Source organism: Pteropus vampyrus, unplaced genomic scaffold (assembly GCF_000151845.1).
Source record: "Pteropus vampyrus isolate Shadow unplaced genomic scaffold, Pvam_2.0 Scaffold471, whole genome shotgun sequence".
NCBI classification, from domain to species: Eukaryota; Metazoa; Chordata; class Mammalia; order Chiroptera; family Pteropodidae; genus Pteropus; species Pteropus vampyrus.
In genome coordinates this window covers 885,803-897,940 of record NW_011889252.1, presented here as the reverse complement: position 1 = coordinate 897,940, position 12,138 = coordinate 885,803, and the positions used below count along the sequence as shown (strand labels likewise).

At 47.6% G+C, this 12,138-nt stretch overlaps 1 protein-coding gene across 4 annotated transcripts in view; it reads right to left on the bottom strand.

The window, feature by feature from the left end:
* Nucleotides 1-254: 254 nt before the first annotated feature.
* GALNT6 (polypeptide N-acetylgalactosaminyltransferase 6) overlaps nt 255-12,138 on the bottom strand; it is a 31,658-nt gene continuing 19,774 nt past the window's right edge. For 2 of the 4 annotated variants that reach the window (XM_011382359.2, XM_011382360.2), the window contains exons 5-12: nt 11,370-11,519; nt 10,044-10,278; nt 6,791-6,908; nt 5,170-5,370; nt 4,495-4,626; nt 3,769-3,870; nt 2,575-2,727; nt 255-1,510 (exon numbers count right to left, since the gene is read on the bottom strand). In XM_011382359.2, the coding sequence (XP_011380661.1) occupies nt 1,397-1,510; nt 2,575-2,727; nt 3,769-3,870; nt 4,495-4,626; nt 5,170-5,370; nt 6,791-6,908; nt 10,044-10,278; nt 11,370-11,519 (1,205 nt within the window). In that variant the 3' untranslated portion in view covers nt 255-1,396. Of the gene's footprint in view, nt 1,511-2,574; nt 2,728-3,145; nt 3,370-3,768; nt 3,871-4,494; nt 4,627-5,169; nt 5,371-6,790; nt 6,909-10,043; nt 10,279-11,369; nt 11,520-12,138 lie in introns of those variants that run through there. The other 2 variants (XM_011382361.2, XM_011382362.2) reach the window with 2 other exon arrangements.

The window sequence follows — 12,138 nt, the reverse complement described above, 5'->3', positions numbered from 1 at the left end:
CCCCAGAATGTCTCTTCTACAGGGTCCTGAAGGTTCTCAGGGACCTGGGAGACCTCCAGCAGTAGAGTTGCTGGGAAGGAGAGGCAGCTGTCGTCCCATGGCACTCTCATGTGGTGATGTCCAAGATGACAGCCTGCTAATGAAAGTCAGAAGTCCTGGAAGGAACGTGAATCCTCCTGTAGGCAGCTGGACTCTCTAATTCAGGCAAAGCAGCCATGTGTGTGGGGAGCAACATGCTTAGAAAAGTGCTGATGTGCATGTCAGGTCTGCTCCATGTGGAGACTTCATGCGAATACAGCAGACAAGGCCAGTCACACAGTCATGCTTTGCTAGACACTGTCCCTGCTTCCTCAGACTTCTCAGGCTTGTTTGCTTTATCTTGCTCCTAGCCTCAGGGCTCCCAATACTTCGTCGTGTGGCCCTGGGCAAATTTACTTTATTTGCCCTTGGTTTCATAGTGTGAAAATGATAAGGTTGGACTAAAAGGATAGTTTTCAAATTATGCTTACAGAACTTTAGAAGTTCAGGGGTTGGAAGGCATTGCCCTCAGCCACACTCAGTTTCACCCATGGCTACTTTGCCTTTTATTTACATTATATATGGAGCACTGACAAAAGGGTTCTGGGACTTAAACCTGAGAATCACTGGCTCCATGAGCTTTCAACGCGAATACCCCAGGATTTCCAAATGTAGTCTCCCTCATGGCTACCTGGCTTCATGGTTCTAGGCTTTATGGAGATCAGCCAGCCAGAGATGATTAGAATGGAGGGAAGAGAGAAATGGAGGGAAGGCCAATGGCCAGTCATCTAGTGTTCTTGTAGTGTGGTGGAAGGCACCCTGGCTCCATGTTCAAGATCAAGTCTCAGTCTCAGCTCCAGCCATCCACTAGCTGTGGTGGTTCCTGTCTTGTGTTTCTCACAGCATTATTGTGCAGATGAAGTAAGATAAAGGATTCCTGTCAGGGTGCTTTCTGTAAACTGAAAATGGCTCTACAAACTTGGAATACTATTAGCAAGTGAATATACTATTTCACTAGCTTCTGTGAGTGCTCTAGTTGACCAGGGATTCAGGATGTGGCTGCAGAGATACTTTTCTTGAATTCAGCATCACTGCCCTGGGCCATATCCCAGATGTCTTCTCTGCTTTAGAAGTCTCTGTTTCTAGGACAGAAGGAAAGCTCTAGGCCAAATATGTGTTCTTAAAGTCTCTTCCATAAATGTGGAGGAAAGAAAATGAGCCCAATGTTGTTGCAAGGAGTAGGAAGGTTCTGCCTTGACATCCAAAATTGGTTTTAGAAATCCATTTTGAAGGCTTACAGAGAAGCTGATGCTCAGGTTCCCAAAAATGCTGTTTCCTGAGAGGCTTGTGGGAACTCCCACGGGGGATGATCTGGGGCCTAGATGAAGATCCAGTGCTGGTGGGGGTCACGGGGATTACAGGAGGCCATGGCTGGCTTTTGGTCTTCAGATGTCAGGCAGGTACCAGATCCTGAGTTCCTGATAAGCTGGTCCTAAAAGATGACACAGCAAAGGGTCAACCTGGGCCTCAGACCTCTAACAGTGCTACTGGGGGGCAATAAAATAGAGGACAATAGAATAAAGCAAAGGAAATCCAACAAGGTACATAGAGGACATTTCCAAATTCCTTTCCTTGGATACTAGACACTCTGATACCAATTTCCCACTCCCAGCTTTAGCCTGGATTGCTGGAATAGAGAAAGAACTATGGGATAACTGAAAAAATGCATTCAGGGCCCTCTCCTTCAGATGGCCATTCTTAAAGACCTGGGCCACTGCTGCTCACCCCCACTTTCTGACTAGTATCATATTTAGTTAGACTTCTCTCTTCCCTGTAGCCCCAAGATTAGGCTACTCTTTTCCTAAGCCAGGGACTGGGGTTTGGGGTAGAGTAGGGTGTAGAGACTCATTAGAGGTGCTATTTAGGGCCCAGTACTGTAGAAGTTACATTATAAATCCTGAGGCAATGTGGTATAATGGAGAGAACCTATGTGTTCAAATTCAAGTCAGACTTATCTAGGTCTGAATCCCAGGTCTGCCATTTACTAGTGATGGGTCTCGAGCCAGTCACAAACTTGCTGAGCTTCGGTTAGCTCATCTGTAGAAATGGGGACACCACTTGCTTGGGAAGAGCCTCTGAAAGATACGTTGTGTGCCTGTGCTTCCCTCGGTTCATTCACATCCGTGAAGACAAGAAGCCGGAGGAGGCCACCAACGTATGTGAATGCATGGCTTTGCGCCTGGCACACAGAGGGCAGGCAGGAGTCACGAGTGCCCCTTCACTTTCATCTATTTAGGTTCAGACTAAAAATACTTGACTATGACAGAGCTGGCTACGGACCATAACCCCCGACCCCATCTTTACGTTGGCCCAAACCAGCCATCATCAAATATTACCTAAGCTCCTGGAACCCTGCTTCTGACGAAGCCCATTCTTCATACTTTCTACATTGTCCTGATCCACCCAATGGTACCTCAGGCATAAGATGCAGAAAATAAGGAGGGGTCAGGGTGGCCTCAGGTTCTTGACACTGAGCTTTCTGGGCAGTTTACTCACCTGGGTCAATTCCCATTCTTCGTCCTTGGGGACTTGGCGATTTTTGCCATTGAAATGACAGCTCCTAAGGCCCAGAGTGCCAGCGCTGGCATACAGACACAGCTGCTTTGCGATATTGTGGCGAAGGTCTCTCTGGGTTGTGTACTCAAAGTACTAGAAATCAAGACAAGAGGAAGTTCTGAGTGACGGGCAGAGAGTTTGCCCACCACTTTCCAAAGCCATTTGCCCTAAGATGCCAACCACAGATAGCCTTCTGGGGAGGAAACTGAGTGGGTGCCAAGACTTCATGTGTCACCATTAGGATTTTTTTTTTTAAACCATATCTGGATTATATTGGAATAATAGTTACTTAATATTTTTTCCTTAATTAAAATTTTAACTTAGCTTAATTTTAAGCATTATCTGTGAAGTCATGTGTTTGATATGCTAGTTCTTTTTTTGCTAATAGACTACCATTAAAATAAAAAATGTTCACTAATGTACCACATAAAATCATTGTGCAGGCTAGTGGTATAGGGAATTGCTTTAGAGTGACTTTGTCTTCATATGTAGATATTGGCAGCCTGTTCAGTGTCCCAAGCCACTCCTTTTCTTGCTTCAGTTACAGTTCAAGTGCTTCTTCCTTACCAAACGCTGGGCATTCAGGGTAGATTGAGGGGCTGGAGTCAGGGAGGTTACTAGTTACTCCTCAAGGAAGAGCATGGAGTAAATTCTCAGGATGCCAGGTAACTGTGAGATGTCGGTCGGTGGTTGTTTTGGGATCATTTTTGGGTGGTAGGATCAGAGTGGTATTTTCTGGGTAGGGGAGGCATTGAAGATAGAAGTATGCAGGTGAAGGAAAGTACTCAGAAATTTCTCACCTTACCCTAAAACATCACTTAGCAGCTGGCATCCTCCAGCAAGACTTCTCTGATGAGCAATCCTCCCCTCCATCCCTCTCCAGCACCCAGCTCTGATGCCCAGTGCTCTCTGGATGTCCCTAATTCAGACTTCAGACCTTGTCTGTGTCATGCATTCCCCCTCAGACTGGGAGCTTTCTGAGGGCAGAGATAGTATCGCCTTCTTTCTCTGGATCTCCTTCACCCAGGTTACAGAAAGGACTATTTTGAGTGGAGAAAGGGGGTCTATGAAGAAAGGAGATGCCCCAGAGACAGGCTTCTCTTGGACCTGCCCTGGTAGAGTTGGGCTGTATACCTGGTTGCCGCCAAGGTGATGGCAGGTGTACATGATGAGGGGCTTCCCTCCATGGTTCTTCTCACCCACATCCAGGCATTGGTTGATGCCGAGGTTCTTTATCTGCAGTATGGTGAGCAGAGAAGGGAACCGGGATGGCACAGTCAGGAGTATTTTAGTTTGTGGTATGAGGACCACTTGGAATAAATTTGTAGGACTGGATTTCCCCTCTGTGATTTTTCTCCTCTGTTCATCTTCTTTGCTTATTAACCCAGATGCCTGGAGTTAATAGCAAAGTGAGGTACAGAGAGAGCCCAAAGGCCGGGCCAGGGCAGGCTGGGAAATGCCAGGTCCCCGGGAGAAGCCCTCAGCACATGTGAATTTCCTTATGAGCAATGGCTCTCAAAATGCGATCCCCAGAACATCAGCATCACCTAGGAACTTGTCAGAAATGCACATTTTCAGGCTCTATCCCAGTGCTGCTGAATCAGCAGCCTGCATTTTAACATTCCTTCCTGATGATTCTGATGTAGGTGATGAGTGTTCAAGAACTACTGCTTATGGGTTGTCTTCCTCTTATAAGGATTTTAGCTATCTCTAAAGGCCCCAAAGTCCTCTTTCTGGATAAAGGAATGTGGAGAGTAAAACTTAGTTCTCATTTGTCATCCTTCTGTGGGGTAAGTGGCCCTGAAGTTCTCTAGGGCGGGGGTTCTGTAATGGGCGAGCAAGCCGGTTCTCAATACTCACAGCTCCATAGAATGTGGGTTTCAGGTCAGGAACAAACATCTCTGGGTAGATGTTGTGCAGGAACCAGGAAAAGTTACGACAATGTAGTTTTTCCCTCAGCTGCAGGCGTTCCGAAATGTCACCGAAGGATTTCTGTCAACCAAACCAGCATCCTAAAGGTCAGTCCCACCAGTCTTGACCATCTCGTCAGGGTTGAAGTAGCCCAGCGTTCCTGGGGGTGCTTTCTCCCAGAATGGGTTGCAGGCTCATTCCTGCTCAGGCCTTGTTAGAGCTACCGACTCAGCCTCAGAACCAATCCCAACACCTGTCTTGGCTTCGGGACCCCCCCCGCCCCCGCTCATCCACATCTTCCTTATTCTCTCATCTCCTGTCACTTCTCAGTTTTCTCACAGCCCTCCATTCTGAGCCTCTCAGAGCAAAGCCATTCCTCCTATAAGAGGTTGTTCCTCCAAATCTCTTTACCCCACTCTCCAAAAAGATGCTGGGGCTCTCTAGGCAGAGACAACAAAGGCTTCTCTCATTCCCTCCCTGGGCTCTAGCTTACAAGGTCTGAGGGGTAAAGAGAGGTACCAGTTGGTAGAGATGGCTGGGCTGCTACCATTAAGCCCATGACTGGGGTCTGGGATTCTACACTTCTCTTCATCCAAACACCTGTGGAGCACCATTTCTTCTCACCTCTTGGGCCATCTTTGCTGCCTGCATATTTCTCCGGTAGAAAATCTCTTTGTAGTTATCCATCCAGACCTCAGCCAGGCGCACCTGGTTGCGAGCAATGACATTGGTGCCTTTGGGAAAGGTGTGGGGGCTCCTGGTGCGGAACACGTGGCCTACCACAGAGCAGGGGATGATCTCCAGTTGGCCCCCACACTGCCACACCTGCCATAGAAAGATACGAGATGGGACCTTCAGGAGGCTGGGTGTGACAATCTCCTCCCAAGCAGCTCTGTTCTATTCCCAGAGCACCAGACCCCAGATCTAAGAACTCAAGGAAATGCTGCTCTCTTTCCTGGAAATTAAGAACATTGATCGGGCTTCTTCTAGATCATGAATACACAATTCCTAGCTGTCTGATGTTGGTTCACTCTAATTTAAGCAAACAGAAATTTGCAGGGTTACCTGAGGATTACCAGGGCCCACTTTAGAGAAAAGACAGTTTGGCTAACTTTGTGTCTGTATATATACTTCAAACTCTGGTCTTTCGGCTTTTTAACCTGGAAGTGTGATTTTATCAGCTCATCTAGTGTTACTGGAAACTCAAGCTCCCTCAAATCAAGATAGACTTGTGACCCAATCAGAGCACCAGTGCATTATAATTATAGCAAGCATAGTCAACTGCCAGGTGGCCTGTGAGAGTCACCAGGACCTTTAGCACACTAGCTTCCTAGGAGAGGGACTGAACAGAGATCAGAGTCTCTTGAATGGGCCAGGCCTCAGAACACTGGGAGTTACGGTGACTGAGCTGGTGACCCTTATGTATGCCAGTAGGTTAGTGTAAGCCCACGGGTTTAAACCTTCCCACCTGTGTCTTCTCTTTTTCACGTTTTAAATTAGGAAGCATATCATTCATTTTAGCATAGCAGCAACAGAAATACATAATCATAGTAACAGCAGGTCTTGAAGACGTGCTTAAGATGTGACAGGCATGATGAGAGGTGACTTCATAAACAAGCTCATTTATTTACTAATTACCTCTCCACTGGCATGGGGATTTGTGTAGATTTCATGGAGAGGCGATCCTTTCTTCCTAACCTAATCCTGATTTGCCTTATTCCTGGAATCCCTCCGAGTTTGGGAGTCCACCAGAACTGGGACCCCATCTTCCACAGTATAAAGAGCCTACTGAGTATAGGGTAGGGGAACTCCAAAGACTAGCAGGACATGTGTCCTCTGACCCGGAAAAGGGAGCCTAATTTTTCTGGAAAAAAGATAATGACTGCTTACTGACCTATTCCAGGGTCCTCTACCATTAAGCCCTTGACCAGGATCTAACCCTTTCCCCACAGACATCATGAAAGATGTTACCAGTCCCCAGATGTCCAGTTCCTATTACCACCATTATCCCTTCTTTCTGAGTTCTGTCCATTATTTGTTTCAAGTTGTCCAGTCTGATTCCCAGAGCCTTACTGCCAGAGACAAGGAGGGGAGCAGAGGAAAAGCAGAGCATGATAGGAAACAGCCACCTTTTAAGTTCAGTTGCATACGCCATATCCCTGAAGCTCTGCTACCTAAGACACAGGTTCTCGGGCTGTCCCCTGGGATGCTGTGGTTCCCCCCTTGAAGCCCTCTTCACTCTCACCCGAAAGGACATTTCCACGTTCTCCCCTCCCCAGATCTCCATCTGATTATCATAGGTACCGATGTGTTCAAAGTAGGACTTGGAGATGGAGAAGAGGCCACCAGCAAACGTCGGGGATCTGGAGAGACAGAGGGAGAATATGTGTATCTTCTGGGGGAAAGAGGAGTGGGAACCTGGTGTGGAAAGCTGTGGACTCACTGCTAACACCCACAACTGACCCCAACCGCTTTCCCGGGATGTGCAGCCCCTCTTCTACTAACCCATTCATTTAGCAAATGTTTATTGAGCTATTATTATGTCCTCTTCACCTCTGGGAACCAGGCTAAGGATAGGTATAATTATCATTACTCTATTCTAAAAAGCACCCACTTATCCATTCAACCAAGGATGTATGAACATCAGCCACCAGGGCCTGTGTTACAGGTTAGGCATTCAGAGCTAAGACAGATCCCATCTTCTGAGAGCTCAGTCTAGTAGCAGAGGGTAAGCTACTGCCATCGTTTGCTTTTTGGCAGCAAAGTTTCTGGAGCATAGTAGATAGGTTATTAGAAGCTGTGTGCAATTGCTTTTGGAAATAGGATTCAAACCATGAATGAATGAATATTATGGGCTGGATTGACTCCACTCTCTTTCAGGGTCCTCGGCCTTTCAGGGACTAGAAAGGCACAGTTTTAGTAGAGGCCTAGCCCTGGTGCTTAATACTGCATGAGAAACTTTAGCTTTGGGGAAAATTCGCCAGCTGCTTTGAAAAGAAACTGATAAGAGGTGCTCCCTGAAACAGAGTAGGAAGTGAGATGACATCAAGTTCGACTTGCATGAAAGGGAGCATTTGGAGGTTCCAAAAAGATCCTGGATTTCAGACAAAAGCAGGGAGACATAGACCCATATGAAGATAAATTGACAAAAACACCTCATTATTAGAATTTAGATACCACGTTGCTCATAAGAGGGGCTGGACTAAGGGTTGAAGGTGGGGGTAGGGGCTAGGGGAGACAGGGGCAGACTATCAGATACATCATCAGTAGCTGCTGGCAGTTGCGTGAGAGCCAGGCTCGGTGGATGGGGCTTTGCTGCCCCCTTCCGTTGCTTCTTCATGCAGTACAAACAGGCAGAAAGAGACATATTTTCTGTAAGCCCAGAACCAATCAATGTGCTTTACGCACAACAGGGGCACAATCAGTGTTAATTGGACGGATCTGTCAAGATGACTACACAGGAGCTTGACCTTGGTGTTACCTTGTGGCTGCTCCTGTCGCCCCCAAAGTTGACTCCTGCAGCTGATTTCTGAGAGGAATTTCAGTTAGGAAACCCTCATGCTCATGCAGGCTTTCTGTAATGGGTTCTGGCCTCTCCCTGGGGTTCTAAGCCAGCCCCAGTAATGCCCAGAAAGGCTTAGAGGGTCCTGGGACTCTGGATTAGCACTTGAGAGCTAACCTGTTCCTTCTGAGGGTCTCCCTCACTTGGGCCTGTCTCTTGGCTTTGTGAGGTCTCTCTGACCGAGAAGCTACTAAGAAATAACTTCCGAGGAGAAACCCTACACAGGGATCTTCGCTGCAGAACCAAGAGGCAACACCCTATATTTCCTGGCCTAGTTCTTCGGACTCTCTGGATCCTTCACCTCTCCTTTCAGCCTCCTGTTAGCTTTCACAGTGGAGAATGGGAGGGTACTGCCAGCAGGCCTCCTACTGGGGTACTATGCATAGTGCCCAGGGCAGGCCATGCATGCCACCAGGGACCAGCTTCATTCCTCAAACACTGGACCAGTGAGCAAATTCATTCCTCAAACACTGGATCTTTATCTTCCAGTTGTATGGTCCTTGGACATCGGAGCCAGGGATGTCAGTGATGGGTGGTAGCCAGGTGCCCTGTCTCTGACTGTGCCACTGTGTGCCTGGCCTCCAGCTTGGGGGAGTGGGGCTTTGTTGCTGTAGACACCAAACAAAAGACATCTATGAAACAAGCAGATGGTCGATAGGGTGTTCCAATTTCTTTTCTTGCCGTTTCTTTTCCTGTCTCCTCCTTCTGTTGTTTCTTCTCCTCCTTCTAATAGATACAGAGCATCTGGCTGTTTGGGATCCATGGGATTCCCTTCTGTGGCATCCACCCGGGCCTTTCTACTGAGACTCTAGGCCACATCGCTTAGGATTTGGGCATGCAGAGGGCGAGTAACTCTAACCCTCTCTTCCTTTCAAGCCTTCCCTCTTATCTTTGCTCACTGTATCCCCAACCTCTGCTTCCCTCCATCTCTGAAATATATTCAGTTGACCCTGAAGTTTCCTGGCCAGTATAGAAAAAACAATGGCAGATAATCCAGAATCACAGGATACTCTAAAAGTTACTCCCCAATTCAGTCTGACTTAGACATCTGTGAAAATAAACTTGTGTTTTCTAACAACACCAATAGGCAGTTGGAGAGGGAAGGACAGGGTGGGTGTATGAGGGGAAGGTAAACTCAGGTTTGAGTTAAACAACGGGTAAACTTTCACGTATCCACCCCACAGCTCAGGGGTTGGCAAACTATGGCCTGAGGGCCAAATCTGGCTTGGCTTTATAAGGCTCTGGGGCAAAGAATGTTTTTACATTTTTAAAGGATTGTTTAAAAGTTGCACAACTAAGGAATAATATGCAACAGACTGTATGTAGCTGGCAAACCTGAAATATTTACCATTTGGCCCTTTATAGAAAAAGTTCAGGGCAACTGCAACAAACTGCAAACTGCAGCACACTCACTTGTCTGTGTTCTTGTAACATGTTCTGTCTTTTCAAAGATAGTGACCAGGGAGCACATGTCATCTCCTCTTATTACAATGGCTATTCAAAAATGGCCTCTACCCGCCATCTCTCAGAGCCTCTTCAAGCACCAGTCATGTCTTCTTATGTGCAGGGAGGAATAAATGAAATAAAGATTGTAAAGCCCTTAGTCCAGCGCCTGGCACACAATAAGTGGTGGATAAGAATGCCAATATAGTGCCATGGTTAGGAGCACGGGCTTTGGGTCGGACAGGCCAGGATGGGTATCCTTGTTCCACCATTTGTTAATTGCATGATCTGAGGCCAATTGTTTATCACTAGGAACCTCAGTGTTCTTACCTGTAAAACAGGCTAATCATAGAGAGGAGGATTAAATAAAATACGTCGAGTGCTTAATAGAGCACCTAATAAATGTTGACCTGAGATGGCACGGGTCCCTAGAACTGGGTGGGTCTAGGGCCACGGAGCTTGGGCTGGGGGATCACCCGGCTGTGGTCCTTACTTGATAGGGTAGGTCTCATCCTTACGTCTCTGCTTTTCATGTTCAGGCAGAGTTTCCCAGCCGAAGGTCAGGCTCCAGTCAAAGTTGCCACGGCTATGGACTCTGCCTCTCTGTATGGGCTTGGAAAACTCAAAAGTGTTAAGGTCAATGGTGACGATGTCCGGGCTCACCACCGCCGTCTTGTCTTCTGTGATGCGAGCCAGGAGGGGTTCCAGCCAGCCATGGAAGCACTCACCTGTAGGCCCAGACCAGGAGACAGCTGTCAGGGTCCTGCTCACAGCTGAACCTATGCCCCATGCCAGCAAGGAGACCCAGGAGGATGAGAGAACCCTCCATCCACTTCCTAGTTATAGGAAGAGCAACAGAGGCAGGCTCTACAGCTGTTGAGAGCATAGAGAGATCTGAGAACTTTCTACCTCCCCTTCTCCCCACCTAAAGATGGAAGCAGCTTTGGAGAGGAGAATTGAGGTCTCGGGGTTGTAACATGGTCAAATCGAATGAGCCAAAAGCACAGGGAAGGGCCTGAATGGGTGTCTTAAGGTTCCCGGCCTATCCAGTGAATCAGCCTTCCCCAACCAAGTGTGGATTTCAGGAGCGGGTGTCCCTTCTCTCAGGTGTATCTGCATCCCAAGCTTCAGCTCCAGTTGTAGAATAATAATCCCTTTCATTTGTCTAGCCCTTTGAGATTTTAACTGAATTGTATGTATTATTTTATTTGGCCCTCAGAGTAATAATTCTGTTGGTAAGTAAGTCTGGTATTTTCATTCCGATCTTACAAATAAGGAAACTGAGGTTCGGCTAGTGGAAGAGCCAGAATGCAAACCTGTCTTCTGACTCCCAAGTCTAGGGCTTTTGCCTATACATATCACTGCTTTTAGGAAACAGTTTTGTGTTTTTTTTTCCCTCCATGACAATGGTAGGAAGTGTTTTGGTTTGCAGCAAGAGGGATGCCTTCCTGGTTACAGGAAAGCTCCACACAAACCAGTTCCCAGTAATAGGAGGCCTCTGGGAGGCTGAGTTCAGAACAAGGTACAAGATTAGGGGAGAGGAGAGAGAGGAATGATACTCCAGAGCACACTCCCAGCAATTGTGGGGTCACCAATTGTTTTAGGGTGGTGTGTGCCTCCTGATAAAACATCCTTAGGATTGGGTGAGAAAGGGCTAGAAGAAGCTGGAGCAAGTTCCAAGTGTCCTTCACTCCTGGAACAGCAGAGCAGGAAAGGCCCTTGGTGATGCTGTGGTCACAGCTCTTCATTCTGCCAGGGATGGGTTGGACCTGCCTACACCCAGGCTTCCTGGGTGCCAGGCCAGCACTCTTTTACTCACAGTGGGCATCCAGGAAGGTGAGCACCTCTGCCTGTGCCACGCTGGCTCCCAGCAGTCGGGCAGTGATCAACCCCTTCCGTTCCTCCTGCCGCACCACCCTCACAATCTGCAGCTGCTTCACGTACTGCTCCAGCTGCTCCTTTAAGTACTCTGGAAGGGACAGTGTCATTGTTGTCAGTTCGCCACTTTGTTGCAAATCTAACCCCTGTGGGCAAGAAGCCCTGGCACTCTCAGGCCCCCAGCAAGCCTGAATTTTTAACCCTTTCACACCTAAGGCACTAAGCAATTCCATAGAAGCTGAAAGTGGGAAGGGAGTGAGAGGAAGAAGTCAAATGGGTGGCCAGGTATACTCTGCCACCCCAAGCCCACCTTGTCAGGGCACTGGCTCTGCAGTGTTCATCCTGTGCCTGTTTACCTAGGCACCTTCTCTAATGTCTGAGACAGGACCTCAGAGTTGTGTTTTTTGGTCTCAAATCAATTGTAAACTTCCGACAAAGGCTCCCAAGATGCCTCTGTTGGTCTCTGCACCCTCAGCCGCCATCTTTCAGAGCTGCGATTCCAGTCCCTTCTTTTTTCCATATCTAGTGGTTGTGGCAGTTGTTTCTTGCTGTCTGATTCCCTGTCTCCCAGGCTCTTCAGAATAAGTTTGCCAGGTAGAACACACACAAATGCTGATTTCTTGCTTGCTGGATCGACAGCAAGTAATCTTACTCTAATCCTCTTTATTACCTCCTCTGCATGTGGAATTCTTTAGGAAGATGAAAAGATG